Source organism: Leptosomus discolor, chromosome 16, assembly GCF_034619465.1.
Source record: "Leptosomus discolor isolate bLepDis1 chromosome 16, bLepDis1.hap2, whole genome shotgun sequence".
Classification (NCBI taxonomy): domain Eukaryota; kingdom Metazoa; phylum Chordata; class Aves; order Leptosomiformes; family Leptosomidae; genus Leptosomus; species Leptosomus discolor.
The window spans coordinates 3,470,427-3,487,263 of record NC_141406.1 but is presented as its reverse complement, the minus strand read 5'-3'; the positions used below and the strand labels follow the sequence as shown (position 1 = coordinate 3,487,263).

At 47.7% G+C, this 16,837-nt stretch overlaps 1 protein-coding gene across 1 annotated transcript in view; it reads right to left on the bottom strand.

Moving 5' to 3' along the window:
* The window catches only part of RBM19 (RNA binding motif protein 19), a 63,079-nt gene that overhangs the window by 31,017 nt on the left and 15,225 nt on the right, over nucleotides 1-16,837 (bottom strand). Inside the window, exons 18-21 of the mRNA XM_086474071.1 lie at nucleotides 16,764-16,824; nucleotides 14,965-15,044; nucleotides 11,249-11,304; nucleotides 9,647-9,763 (exon numbers count right to left, since the gene is read on the bottom strand). Coding sequence (XP_086330197.1) covers nucleotides 9,647-9,763; nucleotides 11,249-11,304; nucleotides 14,965-15,044; nucleotides 16,764-16,824 — 314 coding nt within the window. The remainder of the gene's footprint in view (nucleotides 1-9,646; nucleotides 9,764-11,248; nucleotides 11,305-14,964; nucleotides 15,045-16,763; nucleotides 16,825-16,837) is intronic.

Here is a 16,837-nt window from a genome sequence, read left to right as displayed (position 1 = left end):
TAGAGAGAAGAATTTTAAGACCAAGAAAACAATCATCTTGATTGCTCCTTGACTTAAAGGCTGAGACACAAGCTCAAAAGTTAGTCCAGTGTCATTTCAACACTGTAGATTCTGCAACACCCCCTGCAGCTGCTAGTCCCTGAAGTAGCCCTCGGTGGCCAAGGGACAATTCTGAAAATGAACAAGAACTGGCTACAACATAAGGCACAAAATAACCCGGTTTTCCTTCCTCGCACACGTACTCTTTTTAACAACTCAGACAAAAAGGAAACCTTATAATAATACTAATAGCACCGAGTTATTGACACGAGACAGCAGCTCCTACAGGCTTTGGGTTGTGCTTCCTATCGAGGAGGAAAAGCCCACGCGTATGCACGCACACGTGCCAGTCCCACTCGGCACAGAAAAAGGGCAGAAACCCCAAAGCAAAATCCCAGAGTTACACTTGAATAAGACATTTCAAAAGCAGCCCCTTCCCCATCTCTCTCCACTTCCCCAAGCCCCTCCGCGCTGATGAGCAACGGAGTCTGTGCCTAAAACTAATTAAGTTCCGTCGGGAGGTTCGGCTTGGTGCCCTGGTGAGAGATGCTTCGGCAGGAGTCAGAAGGAAGCGGCTTAGAAACTTCCTTCATTTGCATCGGACAACTGGACTGCGCAAAAGCAGGCAGCCGAAAACACCCCGGCAGAGGTTTTGGGTGAGCAGAAAAGGGGACCTGGGAGTATGGAGTACGTGGAGTGCAGAAGAGGAGAAAAAAAAATAAAAATCAAGTACTGCAATGAATATTCAAGACAGGGAGAGAGATGTGGTGAAAAATCTTCCTTCTGCTCTCGGGAAGATCCACCTTTTAAAGCAACCCTGCCAAGATAACACAGAGTTAAACATTTCCTTATCTATGTTAAACACCTTTATGATTCAAACAAAAAGCAGCACTGAAAACCTATTTCACTCTCCCCCACCCCATGGCTCATTTTGGCTAGTCAAATTAAAGTGGCCAGCTACATTTCTGGTCTCTGAATATCAAACCCAATGTTGCTGTGTTGGGGTTTCCAGCACATCAGGAAAAGGCTTGAAGAAGGACCAAAAAAAAAAAGAAAGTGTGTTTAATTTATGCTATTTGAGACAGTGAGAGAAATAAAGCAGCCCAGCAGATCCCTGTATTCTCATCCAGAGCTCTCAGCTCACGAGGCTGGTGCACATACCTGCAAGCTGCTGCCCAGAAAGGCACCTGCACCCTCTATTTCCCTGTGCACCTCCAATTTGGCCATGGGAGCACACAAGGAACAGTAAATCCCCTGCGCTAAGCCGGGCTGTAAGGATGCACCTGGGGCAGGCTGATCTCCTGGATGCAGGAGAACAAGGACCCACACCATGCCAAGGCGTCAGAAGAGCAGGTGGGTACGGGGTGGTCTGGGGGTCCAGCCTAAGGGGCAAGCCTTAAAAAAAAAAAATCTTCCAACAGCCCCCAGCAAAGGGGGGAAAACGGGGTGATAACAGAGAGCAAGGGCAGGAGGAGAGCCAGCTCATGCGGTGGGATCCCAGGGAAGACCACAGCAGCCCAACCCAACAGCGCTGCAGCCAGGACCTGTTGCAAACACCAGCCCTGAGTCTGCTGGAAGGAGATGCTGCCAGGGACGCTGGACAGCAGGGGAAAACATAACGGTAAAGAAACTCCATCCTTCCCTTGCAAACCGAAAAAAAACCACTAGAAGCCACCCGTGGGGCAGAGCTCCTCAGCCAGGAAGGAGGGAGCAATCAACCAAGCAGCTTCCTAACCCCGCCACAGAAAACACATCCAGATGTACTTTTTTTTTTGCAAGCGCCTTCATACTACGTGGGCAGACAGGGCCCGCACAGCGGGCAGATGAGAGGGAAAGCTTCAATCCAGAGCAGCACCCCGCAGCCCCCCCCCCCCCCCCCGAGTCCAGACACTCTCCTCCTCAGACGCTCAGCAGCCCAACGCACAAGACCTCGCATTCTAATTAGAAACCTGAAATCCAGCATTAAGGCAAATCTGCCGGCATCATCAGAAGCCACTTGCATTCCCATCTCCTGAGGATGCGGCCTTGAAGCAGCTCACTGATGCTTCTTCCAGGGCATGCAGCCCTGCGGTGCTCCGGGCATAGGTCTGCACCACGGTTTTGGGAAATCACCTTTAAAATGGGAACCAGACATTATTATCCCTAGGGACAGACCAAAACAGGGCAAAAGCGCTGTTGGCATGGGAATCCACCCATACGCTGAAGACACCAGAGCACGTACACACACCTAGGGGCACGTGCTTGGATGCAAACCACCACACCTCCAAGTGCCTGTAACCTCAGGGCACTCAATGGCCTGAAGCAGGAGCCTGGGGATGGCTTTTTTCAAAGAAGAACAGGTCACTTTGCTAAACCACCCGCTTGTTTCCTGCGGAGCAGCAACGTTTGATGCTACGCAACACCAAACCGAACCCAGAGGAACCATTACGGCTTTCAGCGCTCACATAAGGAATGAGGCATATCCGGTTCTTCCTCCTAAAACTGTTTTTTGACACGTTTCCACCTGAAGATGTGCCTCTCAGCGAGATACACCTTCCACAGTCCTACCATGTGCTGGCACCAACGTCGCAATGCACAGGGGAAGCCAGAAAGCTGGGATCCAACGCCAACCTGACAGCTGGGTGCAGAGCATCTACTGATGCTAGCTGCTGCCCCGAGGTCTTTCTGCTTGTCGAAGACTCATTTTTGGGCATCCTCTTCACGCACAGGCTTGCAAGCACGGTACTCTGGGACAAGGCAAAGGCGTGGCTATCGCAGAGGAGCTGGCAGCTCAGCTCTGCACAACGATCTTCTGGCACGGCACAGCCCTGCTACTGAAGCATCTGAGCATTTGTTTTAATACACTTATCCTACCAGTGCTTCTCAGGAGTCATGTCTGTTCTCAGAAGCACCTAATGACCTTTGCGGATTGGTTCTTAAGTGAGTGATCAATACCAGCCTGAGTAACACGAGAAAAAGAACTGAGCAAGGTATCCAGACTGGACCAACCTTTCTCCTGTTATCTGCAGACTGCTCTCAGTACAGGATTTTGTTCATCTGATTCCACACCAAGCAATGAGGGAGGGTGCTGGGCCACAGACACCAGACTGGGGGCAAACCAAGAGGCTCTTCCCTCAGCAGAAGGAGCCTCCTGGGAAGAAGGGGTGATACGTTGCTCTGGGGAACATTTCTGTATTCACCCGATAAGGGAGCTGAAACATATTAGCTTTAAACCAGTAACTATACACAGGGAGGACTTGAGACATTTAGCTGGGTGGGCTCTCCTCACCACCTAAACACAGCTACCCCCTTCTCTGAGCCCTTCAGACTGGACCCAGCTGCAGACGGACATTTGGACCATCATGATAAAAATGACTCAAAAATGCAGCTTAACCTGTCCATGGATATAACCCAGATGAAGAGGGCACGAACCCAACAGTGGTTTCTACCACCAGGAAGGGTTGATGATCTGCTCCACATCCTTCCGTCAGTACTACAGCTCAGCACGCCCAATGCCTGCACATCTAGCAACTCTGCCCTGTCCCCCCCCGCCCCTCAAATAACATTCTCAATATTTTATCTACGTCAGTTTAATTTTGGTTTGGTTGTAAAGGGCTAAGAGTATAATAAATAGGAAGTTTTATAGTCCCTATCAATCACAGCTCTGTTTGCAACGCACACCGCCCTTACCTAGGCTCTGTAGGGTGCTGGGGGGAGTTTCCAGCTGTTGAACAGGGGAGCAAGATCAACACTTTGGCTTTTCACAGGAGGGTGTAGGACACGCTGGGGTGAGGAGCTAAGCAACCCATTCAGCCAGGAGGAGACATCTGACCTAGAAGAGAGCTGCTGATGCAGTAGGATGGCAGAAGGAACAGGCAGGCCAGGGGATCACCAAGCCTCTGCCACCGTCTGCAGACCAGACCTCCAGCACGGCTCAGCAGCTCCTGCAGCTTCTCCCCAACATCTCACCCGCCGGTTTCATCCGCCCCAGCTGCAGTTGTGGCAGCCCCCCCTACCCCCAGCAGACCCTTACACATGAGGAGGTGCTCACGGTGACTTCTGCAGCTCCTCCCACATTCACGGGCCGTTTAACCTCAGGGACATAGTACAGAGAAAAATTAGCAGCTAAGAAGCAGCAGCAATGGATTTTGAAACATTTCTAGCACAACATCTAGGGTTTTAAAAGAGAAAGCATCACTTGGAGAGTGATCTGACATTAGACTGTTCAGCAAGCAATGCTTACAGCACTGCGCATCCTAGGGCTGTTTGCACTGAATATTCTAATTAACACTGGCCAGCACTTGCTTAACAAACTCACATGTTTATGAAGGGCCTAATTTTTTTCCTCCTTTGCCTTTCAGTAGGCAAGATTTCCACGCTTCAACAGGGCAAACGATACTCTGGGAAGGAGAAATTGTCTTCAGTCATGTAGTCTCCATTACTGGGAGAAAGGTGTGAACAGCAAAAGCATGTCTGGCAGACGGATTCATTATACCACCGTGTCCTTTATAATGGGAAATGAAAAGCCCATTCTGATAACTACACTTATTATAATAGGTCAGAAGAAGTGAGAGGCATCATCTTATAAAATTAACTTCATAAAGACTGCCTTTAAAAAAGAAAAAAAAAAAATCTCTGCAGTTTATCCACCATATCTTTCTCAGAGATTTTTACTTCTTCTAGAAGAGACAGACTCCAAAGTCTTGCCCCACTGGCTGTCTTCACTTTTACCCTCTATCCGAGGGAATAGATCTGTTTTCTGCTAATCTGTCCCAGGCACTTGTTTTGCCAGGTGCAATAAATGCCACGTCTTTGTCAAGACAGAGAAAATAGTCAGCAAAGGAGTTAAAATTAAAAGGAGACACCCATCCCCGAAGGTCTTCGCAAGAAGCAGCGTTACTTTCTTTATAGGAAAGTTAGAACACGAAGATAAATGCACCCGATAACCTGTTCTGTGCTCTGCCATACCTTCCAATTGCTTACTCTGCGAGCTGCTTCTTCAGTCAAACTAAAGTCCGGTCTCCCAGCTGATAATAATTTTGTGATTTCACAGCTTTACACAATGTGTTTAACTGCAGTTCCTACAGTTAAGGAAGGTTGGGATGGCCAGAACGGACAAGAAACCCCCTTCCACACGCACAGCGCTGCCACCTGATCTCGCTCTGCATTTTGAGGGTTAGTGTCTCCACAGCTAATCGGCAGGGGCGGGCTGGAAGTGACAGTCATTGTAATTTCAGGAGAATTGACAGATTCAGACCCAGCGATAAGTTCTCAGAAACGTTTGGCAAAGAAAAACATAAAAAAATGCCAGTCCCAAAACACGCTACTTGAGATGCAGCTCCAATAGCTGCATCCTTCGGTGGTACAAGCATCAGTTATGTCAAACTCTAGGCAGACTCTCAACAGTATCTATGCCTCAGGTTGCATTCGATTGGGTAGAAATCTTTTAAGAAGTCTTTTTCTAAACCTAGTCATTCCCCCTTTGGGGAAAATAAAACATACATCTCCTTGAAACATTATATGCCAACTGCAAAACAGCCTTATTTTTAATATTCATGAAAGTTGATGCAGATAGGAGGAAGCGGGAGGGAAGAGGATGCTACGAAACAAATAGTTAATTGGAACTTCCAATGAAGACTGCATGGATCTAATGTGATAGATTTTCAAGCAGCCTAATTTTCAGAAATTGCCAGAGCTCCAATCTGTGAAAATGTGGCCTTTCAAAGATCTCCAATTCAGCTTGCCACATCTAGAGTTCCTTTTGAAAAAAAGTCCTACCATAAAAGCCCCCCAATTTGGTAGCAAAAATTAGCAGCCTTCAAGGGATATCAATCCCTTTGTCTCTCCTTCCCTAATGATGTCTCTTTGGAAAGAACTAAGGACCATTTGTCTTTGTTATTTTTCCAGGTAGTCAAGATAAGAGTAGAATCTAATATAAAGAACAAAACTGGGGGGGGACGTGACAACACACCCACAAAAGCTAAATCTTCACACCTAGCCCAAAAGGCAGCCCCTATAACGGAAAAGCATTTTTCCCTCCGAAGAAAATTACAACCTACCGGGTCTCAAAAAAAAAAAAAAAAAAATTAAAAAAATCCCTTGGCAGTGTGAGAGAGGCCAACACCTCCAGCAGAAGACGACAGGACACGCTCTGAACCAGCATCACACACCCCAGTAAAGCCACCAGGTCTGGTGGGGAAGGTGGGCAGCATCTAAGGCTCATGGAGCCCTGCAACAAGACATTTATGTTGCAGGCAGAGGACTTTAGCTGTTAACTAGAGCTTTTACAACTCCCATACAGAGAAAATTAAGCACCACCTTTCTCCAGCCCAAGAATTAGAATTAAATGTCCCCAACTCCAAAATTAAAAGAAACACATTTGCTTTGAATCTCCTGTAAACTATGAGCTTGGGCGACAACCAATTTGAAGTTTACACTCACTCACAGACCTTTCCCAAGGGACTGCCTGGCCTCCTTCCTCCCAGGGATCCACCTCATCGCCAGGGATGGGCAGGAAGAAACTCCTGGGGAACGCAGCTCCCCAAACCTGCTGGTGCTCGTGACGCAGAGGACACGTGCAGCCAGGCGGTGGGAAACACGTGTGTCACCAACCACTTCCAAACCACCGCGATCTCCAGCCCGGAGGGCGGCACAAAGCCTTTCCCCACGGATTGCACAGATCGCTTGAAGCAGCTGGGGAAGGGCAACAGCAAGGGAGGGCACACGCAAGACAGTCGTGGTCCACCTTCAGCTGCTGTAAGAACACGAACGATGGTGCAGGGCAAGTCTAAGCATTGAAGTGATGGATCCATAAAGAATTTTAAAAAAAAAAAGCATCAAGACAACCAGGGCAGGATTTCCTGAACTGCCAGTGCTGCGCAGCACAGGTACAACAGCTTTCAAAATTCGCTATTCAAAACACTCAACTCCCTTGTTTTGCAGTTCCAGTGTCGTTAACTCTTACTGCGGGGTCCTTTTAAAAAGGAAGATACAGCTCCTTGACAAAGCTAAAAAGATGGCAATATTTGTTTGGGGAAATATATATATATGGAAATATATATTTGCATAATATATGTATTTCTCTGAGGTAATACATACACACACTAAATATATATAGAGAGAGTGTGTGTGGGGATGTATTTTTATTAGTTTTTCCTCCTGCCCAAGCAATTGAGAAAAGAAAAAAGCAAGCACAGAAGGAAGCAGGTTGGGAGCCAACATCAGCTGCAGGGCTGGAAAGTGGCTTTCGAGCATGTGAAACAATAGAGGAGAATCTCGCCCTGCAAAGCCTCCCACCTCCGCAGGCCCGCGGCTGCTGCCCTGCATGGCAATGCCCGGTGGCATGGCCCGGTGGTCCCCGGGGCTGTCGGTCCCTTGCTGTCCCCAGGCTGTCGGTCCCCAGCACGGTGGTCCCCCCAGCCAGCCTTTCCTGGGCAGGCTAAGAGTGCCCCCTGCAGCCCTGCCGTCCCTGCCGCCTCTGCTGCCAAGCAATTGTTCACCATTTCAAATAAATAAATAACAAAATACAAACAAGACAGGTTCCTAAATGCAAAAAGAGCTAAAAGCTCCAGAGCAAAGGCGTCTGATTTAAAACCACAAAAAAAAAAAAAAAAAAAAGCAATCTAGGAGGATGAAGTGCTCGGTAGCGCGCCGTCACGCCTGGTTTTAGCCGCTCTGAAAGGAAGGAGGGATGGCAGGGGTGGAGGGAGGATTGTGGGTCTGTGTCCCCCCCCGCCCCCAAGCCGTTGTCTTTTGTTTTGAGGATAAAATCCCATCTCTGAATACCCTAGGTAAATGAAACGGATGTTCACGCATCACTCCGAGCGCGCTGTCAACAGCACACGCGGCTAAAAGCCGCGTGATCCTTGCAATATTAACCAGACTGCTCCTCTACTCCTCCTCACCACAGCACTAAGGTGCTAGACAACACAGGAGGAAAAGAACATACCAAAAAAAAACCCCCACAGTCTCTGCTGGGCTTGTCTATCCTCATGATATACATAAACCTCGCTGCTCCTTGAACTTAACCCAGGGCCCTAGAAGGCAAATAGATCCACCCGGGTTTGTTTGCTCCTGCTTTAAGTCGGTTATGTCCGTAGGCACAGAGTGGAGGGGTTTAAATTAAGCAGCGCCCCACGTGCTAATAAAACTTAGCACAGTGACTTGGAAGTCCAGGTCTTTTTTGCTCTGTTTCAGTAGGGCCTCTCAGGGCAGCGCCGAAGCGAAAGCATCCAAGCTGCACAGCACAAGCAGGAAAAACCTTTTGCTCTTCTACAGGGATCTCTACATCACGCCTACCATCACCCTTCCACCAACGTGCGTCCAAAAGCCAAGTCACGGGCTGCCCTCAGTTCAATCCCCAGAGCCCACCCCAAAACAGTATCGCACCATGCGGCTTTCCTCGCCACCTTGCGAGGGAACAGCCTACCAGAAGGCAGAATTTACTGTACACAGGGAAACGCGTAGTTTCCCCCGCCACGAGTCGCTGCCCTGTGGCTCCTCACAAGGCAGTTTTCACTGCACGATCTGGGGAGGTTTCAAAGGGTCTAGCGATTCCTCCACTCCCTCCCTTTGGAAAGAAATGCCCCAGCTCCGACCAGAAGAAAGCGCCTGCCTTCTGCTTAGACAGACCCACAGAGAAAAGCCACCTCCTAACACAGTACTGTGCCCTGCAGATGTGAGCTATCACCCTTATTTTGCAGATGGGAAAAACTGACAGACAGAGCTGGACACTGATTCCCCCAAATTCCTTCTGCAAGGCAGCAGCGGAGCAGGGACTGTGGCCTGGGTCAACGAGCACAAGTTTCTCATCCTGGGAGCAGAAAAGATGCTGTATTTTACAAAGTTTCACCTCTTTTCCAGGATGCATTACAAGGCTTAATGAGTCACTGCACAAAAGGCCGAGGAAACAAAGCAAAGAGAGATCAGCCAGCGCAGACGACTGCGGGCTGGGATCCCAAAACCCCTCTTCGTTGCTCAGCACCACCCCAGGCAGGGGTCACAGCAGACTAGGGATCTCTCGCCGGAGAGCGGATCGCAGGCAGCATAGCCCCACATCCTTACAGACCCCAACCACAGGGCAACACCCCACCGACCACGTGAGGCACACCCAGCAAAACACTCGTGGAAGGGAAAGCAAGACCTAAGCGCTCCCTCCACGACGGCAAGGAGCCACACCACCACGTGGGCGAGACAGACGGAGGAGGGAGCCAGTCCCAGCTAAAACCTTTCACAGCAGCTGTCTGCAGGTGTGCTGAGCATCAGGAAAGCTGCTGCATGCCTTTCAGGCAAGAAGGGGGAAAAAAAAACCCCATCCAATGCTATGTCTTTCACTTGACAGGCGGGGAGATCTCCAGGCACCGCGGATGTCTGCTGCACGGCGACGGGGTCTGACAGCTCACAGCGGCTCCAGCCAAAACGCTGGCTTACGCGATCTGACTCACCAGCAGAATTTCTATACTGGTACAACCTGCCAGCCGTTTGTATTTACATTCCATAAAAAGGCTTGTTTACTTCCACAAAGAAACCAAAATTGATAATATTTACAATCCGATAGTAAGATCCTGTCTGAAAACCACACCGGCCCCAGCCCGGGGCACTCTGCAGACCTGACAAAGCGCTTTCTTACCTGAAGAGTTCCCTGATTTCCCTGACAGTGGCCTGGAACGGGATGTTTCGGACTAAGATCTTGGAAGTCTTCTGCTTCTTGGCAGTTTGTTTCTTTCGGGACGATTTCGTGGCGGGCCTACGAAGTCAACAGAAAGGGGAGGTCAGGACCACTGTGCAGCAACACGCCCATGGCATTCTGGCTCCTTCAAAATTAGGAACGCCGAAAAATTAGCCAGCGAGCTCAAACCAACATCCTCACTGGCATCTTACTGACCACCATGGAAATGTCAGACAGTACACTGAAAAGGAAGGCATTGAAGTGATTTAAATCCTACAGCTGAAAAATCAAAGTTTCCAGCTTGCTGACTGTAACCTCAGCTGAGGTTAGGCAGCAGGCCTGGGCTCACATTTGCCACTAATTTTGTTTTGATATCAAATCTCATCCGTTCAATTGTCAGGAGAACGTACTATTGGATATATTAAAAAAAAAAAAGCTTAATGTAAGCTAATTTTGATTATTTTTCTTACTGGCTTAGAAAATAGCAAAGAACGTTTTTTAATAATTATTAATTTCTTTTTTTTTCAGACTTCAGAATTGTATTGCATTTGGACAAGATAAGAATTCACCTGATACAAAACACAGCAGCTTATTTCATAAGACAAAGCATTCCGCGTTGTCGGCTGGATACCGACTGAAAGGATTTCAAAACCCAAAACGGATGGAAATGGTTTATTAAAGAATTGAAACACAAAGTGCAGACAGGGAGCTGTCAGACTGCTTCTGGTCCCCAGGGACCAGACTTTTAAACAAATTTTGACATTTAACAGAGTCCTCCCCCAGCTGGGTTTCCAAAGTGCCTAAAGGACAGGTTTTAGGTGCCAGCATTCACCTTCAAACATCCAGATTCATTTTCAACTTTGCACTTAGAAGATTCTGTACTGATTAAAAACCAGAAAGAAAACGCTAAAAAGAAGGACTCGAACTCCAAGTAAATTCATCCACAACTATCTCCTCTCCATCTGACTACCCAAACAAAAGAAGTCAAATCCAAATTTTTTTCAAGCAAGAAAGAAACCTGTATTCATCTTGATTTGATCAGGATCGGCAGCAGAATACTATTCTTAAGGTCCTGTTCTCCCTGATGAACTAGGGTGAAAGACTTCATTACCCAGAGAATATTTGTCTTCAAGAGCTCCTTAAACCCAGTCGGTTTTACTCAGGCTATCACTTGATTTTGCAATGCTGACCAAACTGTCACCAACGCAGAGGTTTTGGAGGAACCTTTTCCTTGAGTGTGGAAGAAAACTCAAGTGCCTGATTCTCATTTTGGGCTCATTTTTGGGGTCCCGCTACTGCATGCTGCTTAGGGGATTTTAACTGGAAATACGTCGTTTAGTGAGCGAAGACCTTCACATCAGCTATTCAAAATTTCATTTTTCTTTTCAACTGAGACTGACTAAATTGACTCTGAGTAAAGCACAACGAAGGCTGATGTGTTCAAGAGTCGGAGCACTACTGATCACATCCCTCACGATGCAGAGATGCTAGGTAAGAACCACCTGCCAAGCATTACTGCAGCTTAAATCTAACCACGTTACAGAGGCGAGACATAAGCTTTACCTGATGGCTCTCTCCGAGATTTTCACTTCCAGCTTATGGCCATCTACAGAGCAGCCCTAGAAGTTAAAGAAAAGAAACATCAACAGAAATGAAATGAATGGAAGGAAGGAACGAGGAAAAAAGGAAGGAACGAGGAAAAAAGGAAGGAACGAGGAAAAAAGGAAGGAACGAGGAAAAAAGGAAGGAACGAGGAAAAAAGGAAGGAACGAGGAAAAAAGGAAGGAACGAGGAAAAAAGGAAGGAACGAGGAAAAAAGGAAGGAACGAGGAAAAAAGGAAGGAACGAGGAAAAAAGGAAGGAACGAGGAAAAAAGGAAGGAACGAGGAAAAAAGGAAGGAACGAGGAAAAAAGGAAGGAACGAGGAAAAAAGGAAGGAACGAGGAAAAAAGGAAGGAACGAGGAAAAAAGGAAGGAACGAGGAAAAAAGGAAGGAACGAGGAAAAAAGGAAGGAACGAGGAAAAAAGGAAGGAACGAGGAAAAAAGGAAGGAACGAGGAAAAAAGGAAGGAACGAGGAAAAAAGGAAGGAACGAGGAAAAAAGGAAGGAACGAGGAAAAAAGGAAGGAACGAGGAAAAAAGGAAGGAACGAGGAAAAAAGGAAGGAACGAGGAAAAAAGGAAGGAACGAGGAAAAAAGGAAGGAACGAGGAAAAAAGGAAGGAACGAGGAAAAAAGGAAGGAACGAGGAAAAAAGGAAGGAACGAGGAAAAAAGGAAGGAACGAGGAAAAAAGGAAGGAACGAGGAAAAAAGGAAGGAACGAGGAAAAAAGGAAGGAACGAGGAAAAAAGGAAGGAACGAGGAAAAAAGGAAGGAACGAGGAAAAAAGGAAGGAACGAGGAAAAAAGGAAGGAACGAGGAAAAAAGGAAGGAACGAGGAAAAAAGGAAGGAACGAGGAAAAAAGGAAGGAACGAGGAAAAAAGGAAGGAACGAGGAAAAAAGGAAGGAACGAGGAAAAAAGGAAGGAACGAGGAAAAAAGGAAGGAACGAGGAAAAAAGGAAGGAACGAGGAAAAAAGGAAGGAACGAGGAAAAAAGGAAGGAACGAGGAAAAAAGGAAGGAACGAGGAAAAAAGGAAGGAACGAGGAAAAAAGGAAGGAACGAGGAAAAAAGGAAGGAACGAGGAAAAAAGGAAGGAACGAGGAAAAAAGGAAGGAACGAGGAAAAAAGGAAGGAACGAGGAAAAAAGGAAGGAACGAGGAAAAAAGGAAGGAACGAGGAAAAAAGGAAGGAACGAGGAAAAAAGGAAGGAACGAGGAAAAAAGGAAGGAACGAGGAAAAAAGGAAGGAACGAGGAAAAAAGGAAGGAACGAGGAAAAAAGGAAGGAACGAGGAAAAAAGGAAGGAACGAGGAAAAAAGGAAGGAACGAGGAAAAAAGGAAGGAACGAGGAAAAAAGGAAGGAACGAGGAAAAAAGGAAGGAACGAGGAAAAAAGGAAGGAACGAGGAAAAAAGGAAGGAACGAGGAAAAAAGGAAGGAACGAGGAAAAAAGGAAGGAACGAGGAAAAAAGGAAGGAACGAGGAAAAAAGGAAGGAACGAGGAAAAAAGGAAGGAACGAGGAAAAAAGGAAGGAACGAGGAAAAAAGGAAGGAACGAGGAAAAAAGGAAGGAACGAGGAAAAAAGGAAGGAACGAGGAAAAAAGGAAGGAACGAGGAAAAAAGGAAGGAACGAGGAAAAAAGGAAGGAACGAGGAAAAAAGGAAGGAACGAGGAAAAAAGGAAGGAACGAGGAAAAAAGGAAGGAACGAGGAAAAAAGGAAGGAACGAGGAAAAAAGGAAGGAACGAGGAAAAAAGGAAGGAACGAGGAAAAAAGGAAGGAACGAGGAAAAAAGGAAGGAACGAGGAAAAAAGGAAGGAACGAGGAAAAAAGGAAGGAACGAGGAAAAAAGGAAGGAACGAGGAAAAAAGGAAGGAACGAGGAAAAAAGGAAGGAACGAGGAAAAAAGGAAGGAACGAGGAAAAAAGGAAGGAACGAGGAAAAAAGGAAGGAACGAGGAAAAAAGGAAGGAACGAGGAAAAAAGGAAGGAACGAGGAAAAAAGGAAGGAACGAGGAAAAAAGGAAGGAACGAGGAAAAAAGGAAGGAACGAGGAAAAAAGGAAGGAACGAGGAAAAAAGGAAGGAACGAGGAAAAAAGGAAGGAACGAGGAAAAAAGGAAGGAACGAGGAAAAAAGGAAGGAACGAGGAAAAAAGGAAGGAACGAGGAAAAAAGGAAGGAACGAGGAAAAAAGGAAGGAACGAGGAAAAAAGGAAGGAACGAGGAAAAAAGGAAGGAACGAGGAAAAAAGGAAGGAACGAGGAAAAAAGGAAGGAACGAGAAAAAAAGGAAGGAACGAGAAAAAAAGGAAGGAACGAGAAAAAAAGGAAGGAACGGGAAAAAAAGGAAAGAACGAGAAAAAAAGGAAAGAACGAGAAAAAAAGGAAAGAACAAGAAAAAAAGGAAAGAACGAGAAAAAAGAAAGAAAAAATCTAAGTTATAACAGCTTCCAAGCTTCCACGATACAAGCACAGCATTTCATATCTTGCTTTTTCCCATATATTCCTCCCGTTCTCCCTGCCAAAGTTTTTCTCTGTTGAACACCGCTCACGCGAGGCAAGGCTTCGCATACGAGGTTGGAGACAGCTTGACTGACTGAAGCAGCAGCCAACACCCCCGATGTAGCTGTCCATCAACCTCAGCTCTGCCACTAAACTGGCAAAGATGAGTCACTTCACCGCTTTGGGCTACGGTTTCTTCCACCTCTAGACTGCAAACTCTCCGAAGCAAGGATTGTCTTGCTATTTGTTCTGGAATGAGCTGAGGATGTCTGACCGGCCATCAGTAGCCAACACAGCAAGAAGTCTTCAGTCTCTTGCCTCCTGCACCTCTAAGAACTTCCTAAAGCTCAGCACTGACAACAAGCAGCCTCTTGCCTCATCATCCCTGACAGAGCACATGACATGCACAGGCACTACACCAGGAACCTGGAGTCTTGCTGCCCGCTCCCTCCACAAAATACACATTTTCCTGCTTTCTCTCTTCCCTAGGATTCTGCCTTTCCAAAGGACGGAGAACACACATGGACCCCAAGACCACCTAGGCTGTGGAATGTGAAGTGACCACCTGTTGAAGGCAGGACTCAGGGACGGAGGTCACTGAATACGATTACACAGAGTAATTCTTCCACACCTGCCTAGAAAGGGATCATTCCAGCTGTCTGGCCCCACACCACCCAGGTAGCGTGGGCCAAACGTTGGTTTTCTAGCAGCGGAGAGAATGATTTATTCCTTCAGAGCGCTGGCACAGCCCGCAGCACGCGTCCCGGAGAAGGCAGGAGGCTAGAAGACCCTGAAGCAATGGCAGAGTCGCAGAGGGTAAGGCTGCACTCCGCAGCACTCACGACTAAGCAGTGTTTGTTCTCACTGGGAGTCGGGGTGCGGGTCTCTGTCCCCTCTGCAAAGGGCACCTTGCAGAATTAACTCATTCACTTTCAACCACTGCGCGTTTTCTGCCACCTCCGTATTGGATCAGCGCTGGGAAACCCTCTGTGGCCCGAGGTCTTGTCCCTTTACAGACCCTCTTCTGTCACAAACCTGGCCCATTTCAGAGGCTCCTCCATCTGCACAGTGTAACTCACAGCACTGACATCCTCAGCTACCTTTCCAGCTTCACAGTTCATCCAAGCCTTTGGTGCATCTCTGGAAAGAAAGCCAGACCCACAGCGCCCAAGCTTACCTGGAGCCGGCGCAGGGCTTTCTGGGCGCTTTCTGGCTTCTTGTACTCCACAAACCCAAAGCCCATTGAAAGCAAAGTGCCTGTCAGAAGAGAAAGGGGACTCCTTAAGTTAGCAAGAAACAGTGACAACATTAAGCCAAAGGTTTAAAAACAAATCAGAAGCAAGCACCGATTGCCAAAATGGGGGGGAAGAGAAGCTAATACCCCAGGCAAAGGGCCAGGCTGCCCAGGCCCACGCCCTGACGCTCCTCACAAGCTCCTTACTGACTTGTTCTGAGCAAGACCCTTCCCTGCACCAGCTTGTTTTGGGGCTGATGTCAGAGAAAGCCAACGTTGCACGCAAAGCAGATTTTTTTTTTGCCTCGCACAATTTCAGTGCAACCGCTGGTCCTAGTCAGTCCGTGATCCCGTCACAGACGCACAAACATTTGCCTACACGCAGGACTTGTCCCCACGACTGAAATGAAACCTTCCTTTGGAAAACTTGCCAACTATCATTTTGCCAGAAATGGGTATGACTTGTTGCAGGACAGCGATATGCCAGTTGCAGTTCCCTGAGAAAACACTTCCAACCCGCGACCCCTTCAGAAATTCATGTGGGCAACACCTGACCAGCAGCCAATTACTGACCACTGCTGGGAGCCGAGCACCTGAGACCTTTCCAGTCTGGACTGCCACGTGCAGCACTTCCCACCATCACAAAGTGCAAACCCTGCGTTTCATTTAAGAGACAAAAATGCCTTTGAGGGCTGCAAGGTGCAAAAGGAGCAAGCACTTCCATAAACCCGGGCAGGCAGCCGCCAGTTCCACGCCACAGGAGGAGACATCTATTCCACCGCCCCGCACAGCAAAGGTTTGCGGCATCTACAGTCGCACCATGCTTCGGAGGAACACGCTGACCAGGACAAGAGCCATAATTAAAGCTGGGTAAGGAAAGGAAAAATCCACAAGCAAAACCCTGTTTTCCAACTTCAAAAAACTCAACGGTATCGGACTGTAAAGGTGACCCCACAGTGACAGAAGGGGATGGCCTAGGTAGGTGGTAGATCAGGCTAGACTCAAATGTTGCTATCTGGTCACGAGCACACCCACAGCCAGGCCCGTGAGCAGTACTGAAGAGTTTGCTTTATTTCTTAGTTTGCTTTATTTCTTTTTCTTTCAGCGGATCCGAGTTTTCAAGGAGCAAGAGGAGCCCCGTTGAGGCAAAACCCCGTGAAGCTGTGCAACTCCCTGGCCTAAAATCCAGAGAAAAGCCACAGCCCGTCTCACCAGCGCTTGCCTTCAGCAAACTCTTCCCTGTCCAAACTCCCAGAAAGCAGGCGCAGGCAGCGCAACAGGCAAACCACTCGTCACCACAGCCTGCTGGGTCCGAAGCTGGCAGGCAGAAGGCAAATGAAGCCCATTCAGCACAGCACTCAGCCAGGCATCCTTGAAGATCCCGGCCTTTATCGCGGATAAAGCGTGCCACGCACGGGTTTAATCATCGGTGGGGCACCAGCTCCTTTCAACTTGCATCCTGCTTTCTTCCGTGATCCTGAAGGAGCTGGCTTCTCTATCTCAAGATCTCAAGAGAAGGCACATCTCCACAAATCCCACAATCGAGCTTAACCTTCTAGACTGAACCCCGAGGTATCTTCGGTTGCTCCTTTCAGCCATTTCAACAGGCCCACTTCTAGAAATACTAAGGATTTTGCCAACGAGAACACAAATGCTCAGCCAGATGAATGCTAAAGCAATGCCACACCTGAGCCCTCAGCAACCAGCTGAGGGAAGGAATTGAACAGCAACATCTAGAGTACCTGCTTTGTCTTTCTTCTTGGATATTGTGCAGCTCTTCACAGCTCCCACTTTGGAGAATGTCTGCAAGGAAATT